The 17,099-nt window shown below is 43.4% G+C and overlaps 1 protein-coding gene and 1 long non-coding RNA gene across 3 annotated transcripts in view; one reads left to right on the top strand and one right to left on the bottom strand.

Moving 5' to 3' along the window:
- The window catches only part of trrap (transformation/transcription domain-associated protein), a 99,182-nt gene extending 85,047 nt beyond the window's left edge, over positions 1-14,135 (top strand). For both annotated transcript variants that reach the window (XM_088613409.1, XM_088613408.1), the window contains 4 exons: positions 1,361-1,545; positions 2,622-2,825; positions 6,100-6,294; positions 12,316-14,135. In XM_088613409.1, the coding sequence (XP_088469535.1) occupies positions 1,361-1,545; positions 2,622-2,825; positions 6,100-6,294; positions 12,316-12,600 (869 nt within the window). In that variant the 3' untranslated portion in view covers positions 12,601-14,135. The remainder of the gene's footprint in view (positions 1-1,360; positions 1,546-2,621; positions 2,826-6,099; positions 6,295-12,315) is intronic.
- LOC148644753 (uncharacterized) lies at positions 6,965-12,389 on the bottom strand. Its single transcript, XR_015928605.1, has 2 exons — positions 12,258-12,389; positions 6,965-7,469 (listed from the first exon to the last, which is right to left on the bottom strand). It is a non-coding gene; the product is annotated as an uncharacterized LOC148644753 (long non-coding RNA).
- Positions 14,136-17,099: the final 2,964 nt, after the last annotated feature.

Below are 17,099 nucleotides of genomic sequence, written 5' to 3'. Positions count from 1 at the left end.
GCTTTTCTGGATTATTTTGATAAAGAGCTCTACACTATTGAGGGGGTTTAGCGCAGCTTGCTTGGCAACACGAGCTGCTAGGAGGCAGTTTGCTCTGAAGGAGTCAACAGGTCACAGCTACTATGAGTGCAGTGTTTGCGAGCCGTTCTCTCACAAAGGATGGCAAAGAGAGTCAGATTGGGGTCGGCAGAGCTTCGGTCCTGCCTGCGCGGCACAGGAGGCAGCGGAGGAGGCGAGAATGTACCTGCAGGATACAGGGGCCGTGATGAATGAAGAAAACCGCGTCTGGGAGCCCCGGGGAGATGGGAAGATGAGATCTAAATTACATCTCCATGATAGTCTTATCAGGGTCATAACTCTTCCAGGTCAAAGTTCAAGGGGAAGCTATTGGAAACAAATCAGTGCCGAGAGCGGTGCAGAGAGGCCTTTCTTCATTCTTTTGCCATCTCAGATTCACAGCCTTCTGCCCCATTTAAATTCTCTAAACTCTTCTCCTTTTCAGGAGTCCTCTGCCGTCCCTTAGGATAAAAAAGATTTTCCCTCAAACACCACCACACACTATCTGTGCGATACAATCGAGATTAGGACAGAGATGTGAACTCTGCATTTGTGTCCACCCAGGAGACTCACTGTGTGAGTTACACACAAGGTGCAGGGTTTGATACCTGCCTTGCCATCTCCTGGCCTCACCTGGCCGGTAAGGAGAGTCGTGGCTATTTCAAGTCACACGGGATATTCGCCCTACAGAATTAACTGTTTGGTTTTGTTTTATTTCTATGAAACTATTTAACAGTAATGTGTCTATGTATGAGGTTTAAAAAAGCAGGATAAAAATGGTTTTCTGTGTCATTGGTCATATCAGACTCTCTGTTGAAAAGAAGAACAATGTGTACAATCTGTCATTTGATTTGCTATAACACCTTTGCCGCAAAGTGCTTTATAGAATTACACAGCAGTTGACAGTATTGTACAGCAAACAGCGGTCCATGTGCACACACAGGATAGAAACACAAACTCCCAGTGTGAGAAAGCGAACCCGAGTGCCACGGGCCCAGTGATTGTGGATCAGTGGTGTACAGCTGGTGCTTCTCCCCTGTCAGTCCTGCTCAGGGGCTGGGCTCCAGGTCCTGGTCCTGTGAGACTGTAGATGTGGGAAGAGTCGAGGAAAGAGAGATTGCAGAGTGTGACAGTGTTGACACAGCCTGATTGTCGCCTGATTGGGCAAATGTTTGCTCAGTCCTGTCTTGGGAATTTTTGTTTTACTCGAAATAATTTAAAATGTGTCTCTGAGCTAAAACAAGCCGTCATCCCTAACAGTCCGGAGCCATGCCTTCTTATACCTGCTGGGTCTTCCTTGCAGTGCCCCGAGTGGTGGCGGTCTCCCCTCAGATGCGCCTTGTTGAGGACAACCCCTCCTCGCTGTCCCTGGTGGAGATTTACAAGCAGCGCTGTGCGAAGAAGGGCATTGAGCACGACAACCCCATCTCCCGCTACTACGACCGCCTGGCCACCGTCCAGGCCAGGGGGACGCAGGCCAGCCACCAGGTACCTTTATCTTTCAAGCTCACAGGCTTCCCAGCACCAAGGACAGCTCAGCACAGAGGCACTGCAGCACCAGGGACAGCACTGCTGAGCACCACGCTCATCTCCTGCCATCCTTCTCCGTGTCGCAGGGATGCCCTCATCAGCACGATTCACTTGTAACTTGTCTGCCCAGTGTAGGGATGGAGAAGTGTTGTGTGTAGAGCAGGCAGGTGAGGCAGAGGCCACCTGGGAGTGATCAGAACACATCCTGATCAGTGAACAGAATTGTTTTGTGCTGGATCACCCTTTGTGTTTTTTTAAATGGAAGTTTTTTATTTTTGTAACAGTAAGAAAAGCCACCATTTTAGTTAAAGAGGAGAATATGGGGAGAATATCTACAAAGCTGTCATCTATATATACACACTTATACAGCTCACTCTTCTCCTTTCCCTGAAAACATAAGACAATTGCAGGCAATTTGAGAAATGTCATGATGGTGCTATTAGAAGATGCTGAAGCCGCCTCTTGTCTGAGCTTGTTTGAAACGCATGCACGCATGGACATGGCTACAATACTCACATTGCTAACTGATCCCAATCAGCTTTGTTATAATAATGAGGTTATATTACTGTAACCTCATAATCTAAGGTTAATTGAACTCATCACGAGTACATTCTCACTTCTAAAGCAATTCGCACTTTGCATGTGTAGCAGCTTCCAAGGCAGAGAGCTGCAGCAGTTTAGGCCTTTCAGGGCTGACCTTCAGCTCTAGGATTAGGATTGTGCTGCAGTTCACTCTTGGAAAATTAAAACTGTTCACTTAGTGCTGTTCCCTCCTTGCACTGACTTTCCTCGTGTTAGATGGGTGAGCCAGTAGTATTGCCATGTACTGTAGTGCCAAAAATGTGGGTACAGTGTTCATTAAAACAGAGGAGTAGAATAACCCCAAAATATTAGGGTTTAAAAGCCCAGCTGTGCCTCGGGCAAGAGCAGAACTCTTATCAGTGCTGCTAACTAGGCAGGTCACCTGCGTACTTAATACTTGCAGTGCACCAGTCACCACCAGGCTTCTCCCTGTCCACATGTCTGCTGCCCAGGTTCTGCGGGACATCCTGAAGGAGGTGCAGGGGAACATGGTTCCTCGCAGCATGCTGAAGGAGTGGGCTCTGCACACCTTCCCCAACGCCACCGACTACTGGACCTTCCGCAAGATGTTCACCATCCAGCTGGCGCTCATCGGCCTGGCGGAGTTCGTGCTGCACCTGAACCGGCTCAACCCGGAGATGCTGCAGATCGCTCAGGTGGGCCCGGGCTCCTCGGCCTCAGCGCCACGCCCACGGGGTGATTTCAGTCACTGCACTGCTGCTTTAAGAAAGTCACATGCACTGGCCCTTTACCCTGCGAGATCAGCCCTGCTTTGTGCTGTTTGCAGTGTCATCCTTTGGCTAATGAATTTATTGGGACTCATGGAGGTTTTCCCTGCGTACGTTTCTGCCGCTGTTGTCTGTCGTTAATTCAGACAGAACTGTGAGTGGATGCAGAGTAAATTCAGATCTGTGCTAATGAATAATAGCTTAATTAGGAAAATAGGTCAACTTTAATACCCTGGAAGGTCCCACTTTCCTTTGGGGAAAAAAACAGGTTGGGGGGTTGTGTTTTTGGAGAAAGAGAACAGTCCTACCTTGTTTCCTCACTCAGTACACAGGATATTATTTCCTGTGTCTAATTAGGCTACTCCAATGATAAGGACCATCCCATGCCAAAAAGACTTGATTACTCTCCAAAACCTGCAAAGCATTCAATTAAATTGACTGCGTACAGCTGATAGTATCTGCGCTAGTCTGCTCCACAGCAGGCTTTGGAATCCTTCTGGGCAGTGGGCACATTTAAAAGGCATTATTCAGAATGAAGCTGTCAAACACTCTGGCTGCTTGCAATCTTAATCTGCCTCTGCTGACAGGAAATGCAGCTGATAGCACTGGGCATCTGGAATTCAGCATCAGGTCTGTCTTTGCATTATTGCAGTGTTCTGCAGTACAGATCCCATTAATCACAGAGAGATTATGTGGAGAATGTTAAAAGATTAGGAGATTTATATTTACACTGGAAAAAAATAGATTTTTATGAAATATCTTAGTGTGTACTAAGATTTGTGATTAACCTATTTCAGGCTGAAGAGGAATGCTTTTTTCCTCATTTTACAAATTGTTCTTTCAATGCACGCAATGCCAGTGCAGTTTTTTTCGCCCACAAGTTTTAGAAACTTATTTCACACTTTAATGACCATGAATCCCTTTTCCTGTTGGTCTACACGGCAACGGGAAACCTACAACCATTCTGCAACCTGCAGCCAAATTTTAAATTTGCTAATGTGAATGTTAAGAGTTATGAAATAATTTCAGCAGTCAGACATCTTTCAAACAATTAAGCAATTGGGTATTACTTAAATCACAGGCTGATGGCTCAGGTCTGCTCAAATTTGGTTTCCTAACACTGAGTATACTCCTATTTTTTCAGGTTGTGTATTTGTTCTTTTTTGGCGTTTATAAAACCTTGGAATTGCATTGGTCCAGTAATACCCTGCCAAGCACTGACTCACAGATATGTTGTCTGATCTGCTTTCTATTCACACGTAGTGTCTCTCCCTTTAAGCTGCTATTCTGTCTAGCAATGCTCTGATGTATTCTCTGTGTATTTCCATAGAGAATACTATGGAGTACTAATATATTAATACAGGATACGAACATTAATACATTCATGATCATTAGTACGAATACAGAAATACGCAATGTATATTGCTTAAACAGAAGTGTGAACAGTTTTTATACTGTAATGCCTTTAATGCTCCATTAAATACTTTGGATGCAGCAGCAACAGAAACTGAGCAACTTTGATTTTGTGGACTGTTACTTTATTCAAGAAAAACAGTTTCTGAGTGTCTAGATCAGTGTTTCTTAACCTTTTCTGCAGCCTATACCCCTTTGATTTTCAAAATATGTTCTCACGCCCCTTACCAAAAATCGTTGACTAAACTGGTTTTCAATGATTTACCTTTAAAAAATCTGGCATGTCTCACACCTCAGGTTAAGAGCCACTGGTCTACACTGTATTCAGGAGTCCCAGGACCTAACCTGCATCTTTTACACTAAATCTTATGGGTATAATTAGTTCCTTTACTGCTGATTTGCTGTACATGTGCAGTACATTTAAGAACATGCCCCCTCTAATGCCCAGACAGGGTACGACTGTATCAGACGTTTGTCATCCTTCAAACTGGTACTTGGAGTTCAGCTTAGCTGAATCATAGAGCTTGTACAAGCACAGGAGGCGGTGAGGTTATCGAAGCAGACCCATAATAGCCTAATCGCATGGCTGTTACCACTAAGACTCAAGTGCAATTGTATCTCAGCTATTTTATTTTCCTTCCCTTCCTCAATCCAGCAGGGAAGCATCTGGGGTTTGGCTTCCAGGCGCGAGGTGCTTGGATTTCGGTTTTAGCATTCATAGCGCGCAGCCTGAGCAGGGGGCTTGCTGGGAGCAGCACTGCCTCTTATCAGCGCCTTCTCGGGTAGCGGCTGACCTCAGGAGCTGGAGGCCACTGGGGTAAATAATAGAGTTAAACAGCTTTCTATAAAGCTGTCAGAATAGCCTAGCTTCTTCCAATAACACTGTATTTTTTCTCAATAACACACACTTACATAAAAACAAAGAGTGGTTTTATAGAATTACAGCACTCTGCCAGGTCCTGGTTTTCAGTGGTAACTGCAGTTTTAACAGATAGGTGGCTACATGGATTCACCCTTTGGATATGTAGGGAAATGGGCACCAATTGCTTTGACTGTGTGTGACTATTTCAGAGATGCAACAAACCACTGGGTTTGCTTTCAAATGAAAAGCGATTGATTTCTTGGTATAGTTTGTGTCTCACAGCCTGGTGAGTTTTAGTCTAGGACTGCAATATGTTCTCAAAAGGTTACCTGAGGTTACTGCTAATCAGTCTGTTAAACCCATCATTAATCTACACAACAGGTACCCTGCGTTGTTGAAATACAGACATTAAATTTGGAATTTATTGTCTTGCAGGGGCCTGCTGCTGGTTTTTATTGTCATCTTATGGTGATGTTCTTTCTCAAACCCCCATGCGTTCAAATCAGTATTGAGATGTGTGCAAGGAACAGGCTTCATGTTTATTATTTTTTTAAGGGAAGGAAACTTGTGCAGTGAATTTCACTAGTTTTACTAGCCATGGCTGCCAGTGTTTTCATGCAGTTGTTTTAATATTAAATCCTGTTTATTGTGTAATCAAGTGTCATTCCCAGTGCTAAATTAACCTTAAAGAGTCCATTGCTGCTCCTGTTGGTCATCCATTCTTCTGACATTTTCTCTTGCCTAAAATAACTGTCATTTTAATAGTGCAGATTCTTCCTGTTGTTACGTTGGAATGGTATGCCAGCTGTGAAATGGTTCATAACCCCCCGAAAGGCCCAACATTAATGCTTTTTTATCTCAGAATTTCAGCAGTGCTGCTCATAGAAATGGTTTTAATCAGACTGCTGTCTCTTATCGCCATGGCAGGACACTGGCAAGCTCAACGTGGCGTATTTCCGCTTCGACATCAACGATGCCACCGGCGACCTGGACGCCAACCGCCCCGTTCCCTTCCGCCTGACCCCCAACATCTCCGAGTTCCTGACCACTATCGGGGTCTCTGGGCCCCTGACCGCCTCCATGATTGCTGTTGCCCGCTGTTTCGCCCAGCCCAACTTCAAGGTAAGGTCACAGTGTCTGAAGCAGACAGCTCTGCTGGTCGGGCTCGGGTCATGCCAGCGCAGAAGAGCTCAGAGTGGGAGTGTGGCTGCCATTGATTTTAAGCGTGGTTCTGGAATTTGTGTGATGACTTTACCATAAAAAAAATTCTTTAGGTACAATGTGAACGCTCTCATGGTGCAAGAAGACATCTGAAGGCAGTGTTTTTCTTTGTTGGGATTTCAAAGCGAGAGCTTGATCTATTTATCATGTGCAGTTTCAATTTCTCTTAGTCCACAAGCCATTTATAGTCATTGGGAACCTCTGTGATCTTGATGGTAAAATCTCATTTTCTTGCTTACTTTAAAGATGCTTACTTTCCAAGAAAGGCAGGTGGGTGACTAAGGCCAAGGAAAGATCAGTGCTGAAATCTGTAAGCATAGTGCTTCATCATCTGTAAAAACTGAAGGATTTTTTACAGTATCGATTATTACATGAGATGTGTGAACTGCTGTTTGCTTGAAGCTACAGTTGTAAGGATTTTCAAACCATTTTGTTGGTTCTTGAGAGAAAATGGAATTGCTTGAATTCCTGAAGTAGATGTTGGTGTTTCTCTGAGTTTTAAAACCTCAAATCCAAGGTAGTCAGCTTGCTTGTTGCCCCCCAGGATTTGTCACACTTATTAACACAATCCTTTTTAGAAGCACTTTTTATTAAGATTAAGTATGTAAGGGCAATGAAAAACCATTATCACACAACCATATAAATGTTTTACTTGTCAGGAGCTTTTATCACATTAAAAAAAGGAGGTTGGCCTTGGATGTTTATGATGTCATAATCTGCTTTTAACCAAAGCATAGTCAAGGCATCTCCACAATTAGAATACAAGCAGACCCTGCAGCAGTACAACTAAGATAATATTCCACCTTTTCCTTGTGTTAAAACACTAAAAGAGATGGAAAGAGGATGTTTTTTATTCTTCACTGGCTGTATGGATACATCTTTGTAGCTTGTTTTTTAAATGCGATGCAAAATAGATTTAATAGGAGCACATATTAAGCACATGCCCTATACAGTATGTGATTATAATTAACGCTGACTCCTCCATTAACACAGCATCTATATAAGAAGTAGTTCAGGTGGGTAGCTGCGTCAGCATGCGTAGTCTGCGAAGGAACAGGAAATAGGTTTATTCCATCCTGAAAAGAGAAGAGAGAAAACACAATGTTCTGGCTGTGAAGCCTTCTATGGGTGTGTGTGCAGAACCGGAGTGACCCTCAGCTGGTTCCTACCCTCGCTGCTTGACCTTGCAGCTGCTCACACATCACATAGGATCAGCACCCGTGAGCAATATGAACGACAGCCGGAAATCCAGAATGCGCTTATCAGGTGTATAAGCCTTCCGCGGATTAAAGAAAATATAAATAAGTGACTCCAATGGATTTTGCCATTGTGAACACAACCCAGTGCTTTGGCTAATAACCTCTGATAAAGCAGAATTTAAAAATGAAATTGGTGACATGAAAGTTTACTGTCATGTGACTAACACCAAGTTCTTCTAACTGTTGTTCTTGCACTCCACCTCTGGAATGCAAGCTCTTGAGAACAGAGCAGACGAAAGATCCCCCAAGTGAAATCCCTTGGCTTTATAAGGGGAAGGATTCACAAGGGTCTGCATCTTTTGGCCCCGTGACCGAGGCAAACTGCCACCCTTTGCTCATGTTGGGGAGTCACATAACCCAAACCCTAACAGCGCTGTCCAAGGGTGTTTATGCTGATGAAACCTACGCAGAAACACAACTGCAAGTCTTTAGAGGGTTCTGCTTTCTAATTATTGTGCAACTGTCAGAACTAATGAGGTAACAAGTCGAGGGTTAAAAGATAAGCTGGACAGAAGAGCACACAATGTTTTGGCCATGCAGCGTGCCGAGGGAGAGGAAGAGGGAGAGCACAGGTAGGAGAGGAGGAAGTGGGGTGAGGACAGGGGAAAGAAAGAGAGGGTGATTACCAGGACATGGGGGCTCAGGTCACGAGAGGAGGTGTGTAAATGGAGAAATGCAAAGGATTCATTTACAGGTTGATACTTTTCATACCTCCCCATGTTAACTGTCCCTCACGTTTCTACCTAATTCTCCTCTTCTCTCAACTCATTCCTTCGCACATCTTAACCCAGAACTGCTCCCCCTCGAAGCTCTTAGCAGTAATGTTCCCACATCCCTTAATCCACTATAGTGTAGATCTGGAAGACACATGGAAAAATACAGAAGCACAGGGTGACTAGATGTCATTTACTAAGCAGCTGTTTCATCTGCACGTGCCCTTGAATGCCACAGCTAGCAGCATGTTTAGCTCCCAGTGCTATGGATGTGTGGGGTTCATGCCACCGAGATCTCCCAAAAAGCAAAAGAAAATCAGTTTACAAAACTGATTCTTTTATACCTGCCCTAAAGAAAAGGGTGACTTGTGTTTGCCGTTTCATCTGTAATTTTGAAGTACTGCATGAATAAGCCATGATGTGAAGATAAGGTACATGACACACCTGATTAAAGAGTGCAGACAGGAAGGAAATCGCACTGGAGATAGGGAATGGAAGTTGTGCTGGCGCTCACTGCCTGTGCAGCTGTCAGTGTGATTTATGAACTGTACAGCTTTGATTTAAGTGTGAGGCATCTCTGAGGGTGTTTCAATGTGCATTTAGTAAACCTGCATAGGCAGAACAGTTTTGCAGGCATCAAGAACAAAGCATATTAAAATAATTTCCATACACAGTATAGACCATAACTGAAGCTTAATTGCCAGGAGTACGAGTGTGCTGCAGCATATTTTGGAATGTCCTGGGCGGAAAAAGGGGGGAGTCAAAGGATAATTAAAAAAAAAAACATTTGTTTTCCTGTCTGAAGCGCGTGGGCCTGGCAGTGCTTTAAAGTCAAAGGTTCCAGTCCGCTGGCAGATGTTTCCACTTGAGGTCTGCGACTCCTTCGGAAACGGGGATGTGGCCGTCCGGCCCGCGGCCCGCAGGCCCCCCGAGAGCCAGGGACCGCAGACTGCATGGCCTCCGCTCACCCACGCGGAGGGGTTTGTTAAGGCACGCTCACCCTTCCTGCAGCTGAAGGAGAGCAGTGATGAACTCAAGTGATTTACAAAAGGCCATTCGCTTCATTTGTGCTCAAAGCTAGATGCAGCAATGTTTTTATCTTACTTTAGCTGCCATTCCTTTACGAGTCTCATAAAGCTGAGCCTGCAGCAATGTTTATATTGCATTTATGTCTGTCATCAAATTAGGAGCTAAACTCCTTGATAGAATAAAAATGAATTGCCTTCTTTAGTTCAGGATGTCAAAACTGCTTTCTTTCGTTCAGAAACATCTGTTTTCCTAGACAACCATTTTCTGGTCTGTGTATTGGCCGGCTGCTTTTACCATTCAGGTAAGCAGGAGTCTGCATCCTCACCGTGTCCTGATTTTAGCAGAGCACCTGTAGTGATTCACAGTGCGGTAGAGTCTTCAGCTGAAATCTCCGAAGGCTTTACTTCTTCCTAGCTGTCATATCTATCTTTGTGGAGGCAAACTGGTAAAAAAACATTGCTTGATGCCACAGAAGGGGCATTAGCATTGTGTGCCATTAGTGTTGCATGAAGACCTGTGTGCAGTACAGCCTGAGCCACTGCTTGTGCATCAGAAATCCAGTAGGCAGTCATCCTATATCCAAGCAGAGGTATCTGACTAATGGGGGGAAAAAATAAATTATGAATAGACTTGTCTGGAGTCGTGCCTACAAATCTGAGAGTTTTTTCCTCACATTGTTTTGAGCTTCAAGTCTTAGGAACTGAAAACTCCTTCCAATTTAGAGATAATGTTTAAAAAAGACCCAGAGGGAGGAGCCAGTTCTTGCATTGGTACTAAGTGATAATATCTTATTACTAATTAAAAACATTGTGCCATCAGTTGTTGTGACTCTAATCCAGAAGCAAATCTCTTGAGCTTGGCACAATAGAAGGCTCCTTGATTCATTTTTTTCCAGCATGGTACCAGCTCCACGCTTGTAACTCATATGGCAGAGAACATTCATCAGATAGGTGCAATAATTGCTGAAGAAATAAATAGAAGTAAATATAGCCTGTAATCATACAACAAAGTTGTGATTAGTAGTCACTCTTACAGTTCAATGGCTTTAATTCATGGTCCCGTTCGAGTTTGACCTGCAGAGACAGCAAGAATCTTTACCATTTACAGATTGCATCTGCACATCTGCCTGAGCAGCACTGAGCATGTTGTGAAGTTCCTCTTCATATTTGGCTGTGCTTTTTGGTGTTTTCTTCATGTTAAGACTGGTATACCTCAGCATTCCTTTGATCTGTTTTTTAATAAAATGTTACCCATGCATCTCACTTGTTTGCCAGAAATTAGTTCTCTCTGACACTGAAGGAGCATAATCTATTTAAAATGACAGCACTGTTTCTTTGTGAACAAAGGCACTGCATCTTCCAAGTTGTACATTCTTCTCCTTTCTTCTCATTGAGCCTTGCAGTACATTGAAGTTGAGCTGAGGAACAGTTTTATGACTTTGCTTAGTTTTAACAGGCCTCTGTTATTGTAAGAACTATTTGCAACAGAGTTGATAGAAATGTAGCTCATTCTTAGTTTTAAGAGCTGATGTTGAAATGACTTATGCAGGAATGGGATGGGCCCGTTTTTCTGCAATGGCCAGGCTGTTGAAACTGCCCAGGAGTGAGGATGGGGAGACTGTGGCCCTGCAGGGGGTGCTCTTGAGCTGTCTTCTAGACAGGTTCAGCCTGCTCTGCAGTGCTCAGCTTGACTGGGCTGCGGCCCCATGCAGGCTGCACAGCTGCAGGAGGTTATAGGGTGTTACATTTGATTCTGTTTACACTGGGGCAGGTTTTAAAAACAACAGCATGCTACAGTACCCTAGGATAGCATTTCAATTGTTTTTCACAAACATTTTAACTCATTGAAGTATGTTCAAGGCGATTAAATAGAATGTTTCAGTAAATGCAGAAAGGCAAGTTTTGGGGTTAGATGTTTCCTTAAACTATTTTTAGTTGATGTCATGACTATTGTATTACGATTAAGAAATGTAGGTCTAGTGATATGTTATTGTTTCATTGGATGGGGATGGTGATACTGGGTATTGATATTGCATTAGACCTATTAATAGAACCTAAAATGGAGCCCATTTTTAAACAATATGAAGTAAACCCTGTCAATCTTATGCCATTAGAAGTTCTGTCATAAGCTCTACTGATTTTTATTACATAATCAGACATGCCATTCTGAGTTTGGTTGTATGAATGCAAGCTACAGTGCTATTCACAAACTACTGCCTAATTTAGCAACAATGCTACATTGTAAAATCAAATTACAGGTGCAGTTTTTTCACCTGTCAAATAGTGTAAAACAACAGACTGTTTTTTGTACCAATGCTGTTACTTTTCATTCTCATACTACAAGCATCCAGTCTAGAACTTCATTAAGCAGCAGATTCAAGGTGAAAATATTATGAATTACAGATTAAGAGGTGTTATCTGGCTAAGGATCATAAAACAATTACTGGTGTTACATGTTAAATGTCTAATTAGTAAGTGGACTTGATGTTTGTTTTTACAGAGCATTTGGACAAGGTATAAGCTATAAGGTCAAGAGGGATTTTAGTTTTTGTGTGACCCAGTATATGATTTTTATTAAGCATGTGAGAAAATACTAAACCTCTGAAGATCTCTCCAACCAATCCTAGTTGCTGTTGCCCTAGGTAACAGGTATTGATTACTGTTTGAAGCTGTTCAAGTTCGGGGCTTTTTTGTAGAAGCCGAGCACAGCCCCCAGTCTTCGCTTGTGTCTCAAAGTTCCTCAACTCTCAAAGCAGCTTGTTAAAATTTTTATAGACATGCCGCAGGAGCATTTTACCACTGCTGGTGTTGCAAAGACCGGAAAAAAAAATAATAGAGAACGTCAAAATAACATGATTTATCACCTGCAAGAGCTGCCTCTAATCTCGAGGTTGTTCCGCTCTCTTCCTGCCCCTGTCCCAGGTGGATGGGATTCTGAAGGCCGTGCTGCGTGACGAGATCATCGCCTGGCACAAGAAGACTCAGGAGGACACCTCCATGCCCCTGTCGCCCGCGGGCCAGCCGGAGAACATGGACAGCCAGCAGCTGGTGTCCCTGGTGCAGAAGGCCGTGACGGCCATCATGACCCGGCTGCACAACCTGGCCCAGTTCGAGGGTGGGGAGAGCAAGGTCAACACGCTGGTCGCCGCCGCCAACAGCCTGGACAACCTCTGCCGCATGGACCCTGCCTGGCACCCCTGGCTCTAGGCTGGCCGTGCTCTTGGAGGCGCAGGGAGAGAGGGCCGTGGGCGTCGTAAAGGGATCTTCTTCAAGTAATACACTTCAGGGCTGCAAACATGCTGGGCTTACCCACGCCCAGAATAAAATAACCCAGGATATGGAAGGGGCAGTAACTTTGTTCTCGGACTGCTGAGGAGCGCTGAGGTACCCACTGAAGAATGCACTGTGGAAACGGTTCTGTCAGAGCCGTGTGGCAGCCTGGGGGAACCGTGCTCTACTAACACACTGGATGAGCCGGATCTCCTGAAGTGCGCAAAGTGGTTTGATTGTTGTGACGTCCCACTGTCACGTCAAAGGGAGCGATGTGCAAGCTGTCTGTCCCGTGTCCTGCATCAGTATAAAGAGCACAGTATTCAGCTGAAAGCTTAAGCAGAATCATTTATTGAAAATGACATTTCTGAAGGGCGTTTTTTTAATTTATTATTATGCATACTGTGATTTCAATTGCTGTAACATCAGGTAGTGAGGTGCTGTAATCCACCTGCTTATGCTGAGACATTGTGAGCAAAGCACACACATGCAGCCTTGCTGGGGAGGAAAAGGTCAGGCCAATTACCGTAGCCCCCCCAGGCCATTCCTCTTGCTGTCGTTCTCTCTATAGAGAAACACATCTGTGGAACTGTAGCCTCAATTAAAGGAGGTGACGGGAGCTAGCGATACCCAGATGTGGATTTCAGTTAAATGTTTTAGATGCACACCTTAAATGTAGATTTAAAGGTCGTGTTTTCTTTTTTGTTTTCAGAGCAGCCCGGTTGTGTTGGAAATAAAACTCTCAATCAGAGCCAAAAGGGACCAGAAGTACAAGAATCGCTGATTTGGGGTAGCACTGTTATCATGTAGGTCAATCTACAAGAGTACAGGCCATCCAGCATCATTTCACTGGCTTGTCTCAATATCATTTTGTTCAATACAGCTTACAATTCTATTTAAGCAGTGCATGTGAATAATGTGCTGTATTCTTTTTGAGTTACTGCCTTTTAAATGTAATACAAACCTGAACTGAAGGGTCAGTGTTTCTGTCCATTAGAGAGACTTCTTGACTTTGCGTGTTGCCAACTGTGGTTCCTGCCTGTCTTGAATCTCCACTGAAGGCCATGCTGAACATTTTTAATTTTACATGCGAGTGACTTACTGGATGTGATCAAATTCAAAGAAGGACAAAATGCATATATGCAGCTTATATTTTTGTATCTGGATTTTTTTTTTGCAAAAAAATCCACATTTACCAGTAAGGGTCTCCCATAGACTAGTGTGACAGTTCCCAGCAGGTATACTTCATTTTAATAGAAAGAAGATGAGGGAAAAAATAAACCAAGTGAATGAAATAAACACTTATGTATTTGTTAAAAATTGAAATGCTCGTATTCGAACTATAAAATGCTGTGACCTTTTTTAACCCAATTTTGTAAAGGTACTGTAACGCATACAAAATGTTCCATTCTTGGGGTTCAGGCTGAGATGTACAGATGCATTTTGTAGAAATAAAATGCTGTTTTGTTAAAGATTCTCAATGGGTATTGCTTACCCTTCAGAAACAAAACAAATCGTTAAGGCTGCTGTTCAATTCTTGATTGAAACCTCCTACAGGTGCTTTTGGAGATGGAGGAATGCTTGCCACACTGCTGCTCCCTATCTTTGCAGGAGGAAAACAAACTAGTGATTTATTGTGAGTCTTCAGAGTTTTCACACTTTCATACCACATGTACTTTTGTTCATTAGCTTTAGTACCTGCAGCTTTTACAGCTGGCTTCATCCACTGCAAACAGCGATGAGATACTTGGCACATGCGTCCTGTATAAATTAAATTTGGGAACACTATGGAAATCGCCTTTAAGGAAGGATGCTCCTAGGAGCTTCCGTTAGAGCTGAGGAATCTTGTTAGTTTGAAGATCTGAGTATGTACTTCTGCAGTTCTGGTATGCACTGCTCTAAGACCAAGGAATGTTAAACAGAGCGTGTATGTGATGCATTTCATCTTGTGTTGAAGATATGTTTCAACTAAATGTTGAAACTATGGTATGTTTCAACTTTTTTTAATGGCATAAATGCATTTTGTATTAATGCAAAATGCTCCAAGAGGCATTCTGTCTATGTTAGATCATTATTCCCCAGTCAGAGTTGATGGTCTGTCTGGCAGAGGGGGCTGACAGCTGCGAGACAAGCTGCTGAATGATGCATTACTCCAGTGATTGGAGTGCCTGTGTGCTGCCTGATTCACAGGCACTGTATCACTGCTGCAAAGAAATAAGCTAAACCACAGCACTTTTTCTTCAAACATATTGGCCCAGTGCTATTTTGTCAAGAAAAGGTAAAGATTTGCATCATGTTAGCATAGAAACCCTTGCAATGTTAAGGGCAGGGTAGTCTGCTGGTAATACACTGTGCATCTGTGATTGCCTGTAGTATTAGGTTTGTAACGCCCAGTATCCTACAACCTGCCTACTCAGTTACATGCAACACTCACTTCTGAGTCCATCTACAGTACAGCCTTTGTTATAGCAACCAAGCTGAGAGCAGAGGGGTGATTTGTTAAAAACAAGGGTGGTCCTCATCTTCCTTTGCTGGATCCAAATAAGCTCAGAGCACTCATAAGGATCACAAGAGTACTCTTGGCTGACTAGATATCTTCTTGAAAGGCCAAGTCTGACACTCATCTCCAAAGGAGACCCTGCCTTCATGCTATGGTTTGCTCAGTGCAAGGTGTGCTCACAGAACTGCTTGTCAGCCCTACTGCCAATCACCTTTCAAGGCTAGAGGAACATGCAAACACAGACAAAACAAGTTCTTGATGTATCTATAAAACACCCAGAGGAGATGCTGTGTGAGGGAGATGTCAGTGTCAGCACTTCATCTAGTCAGATCTGTCAGCGGAGTCTGTTGCAAACCTAGTGCAAGTCTAAGTAGCTGCGAGTCTGAGGAAGCAAGGGAGCTGAAGGCATGTTCTCCGTGTGGCCACCTGACTGCTGTACTGAGGAAGCCTGCCAGCTGGATGGGTGCGCTGAAAAGGAGAGAGCTGAGCTCCAGGAACCTGCTTCCAGTGTAGGGACCCTGGGAGCTGGTCCCTCTCGGGAGACCGGCCCTCGTGCTCTCGAACCCGAACCCCCCCTGTTAACAGCCGGGTCCTGCTTTGCCATGGTGCTCCAGTGCAAAAGGCAGCTGCAGCCATGATAAGTGTCCGTTTTATCTCTTGAAATCTTAAGATAGAAATGTGGCCTACAGTCAGCTCTGTACTTCCTTTTAACTAAATGTTGGTAATTCTCTGCAATTTCCTCATACAATTTATTATATATATATAAAGAGACGTATTTAGTTAAATGGGAACCTGTTTTTTTTATTTACTAAATCCATAATGTATTTTTTTTCAATACACAAATAAGATGTTTGTGGTTAATGGTCATGCTGTGGCTGCAGGCATTTTATGGATGGTTTTATAAACCTAGCATGGGTTATTAACAGGAGTAAAAATCTAGCCAGGAGTTTTGACTTACTCCATCAGACTTCCTTCATTCGGAATTCCAAATCAATAACACTCCCTATTGCCTAATTAAAAATCAAGCTTCCTCTGCAAACCTTTACTTTCTGTTCTCTTCAGGAAATCAAAAGACCTTTGTTTTAATTGCACCCAGCCAAATGAGTGTCAGATCAGTGTCCAGCTGCCCTCTTTAGTTCTGTGGCACGGTGGTGCAGGGCTCTGGGCCTGGGTACATTTCTAGACCTGGTGTGCTGTCTGTGTGGAGTCTGTATGTTCTCTCAGTGTTCATGTGGGTTTCCTCCGGGCGCTCCAGTTTCCTTTTTAAAGACTAATAGTCATAAAATCATGTTGCCATGCTAGCCTAGCCTTTCAATGTGGTAGAAAGTAGAGTCACCAGGGTTTAGGTGTTGTGAAATGGCTGGAGGCACACATAAAATGAATACTAGCAGGACAGAACCCACAGTCCTCCTGCAACCATTCTGCATTCTCTCTCCTGTGAGATCTAGAAATCCATCTAGGTTTTAGCATTGTAATTCATGTATAAAGTTTATTTTGTCTGTGTTGAGGGACTGGAGTGACTCTTGGAAATATTATACATAAGGTTCGATTGTGTTTAAATTAATTTTAAATCATAGGAAACAAAAATAATGAAAAAACATCAGAGCTCACCAGGCCAAGAAACTACAGGCTCCAAGGGGGGCTAGACAGTGTCTTTCCTCCTTAAAATGAACTTATCTGCAAGTGAATCTAAAGTAATTCTTTTGATTCTATTGTAATGGATCTCTCCTATGGAATTTTAATGATGTTAAATGTTTGATTGTGGCAGGATATTATGTACAGTGTCTTGCAAAACACATTGATTAATGCACAGGAGGAAAATGTCACAGAAGTCCTGAGTTAATCAATATAGCAAATGCTACACAATGCTGATTGTAATTATTAATTCAGATTGCCTTAGGGTGTTTTTTTAAATTAACTCTTGTCCTCTCATTCT

The sequence above is a fragment of the Lepisosteus platostomus genome, chromosome 19 (assembly GCF_059453375.1).
Source record: "Lepisosteus platostomus isolate fLepPlt1 chromosome 19, fLepPlt1.hap1, whole genome shotgun sequence".
Classification (NCBI taxonomy): Eukaryota; Metazoa; Chordata; class Actinopteri; order Semionotiformes; family Lepisosteidae; genus Lepisosteus; species Lepisosteus platostomus.
The sequence above is the reverse complement of the archived record's forward strand: the minus strand, read 5'-3'. Positions and strand labels throughout refer to the sequence as shown.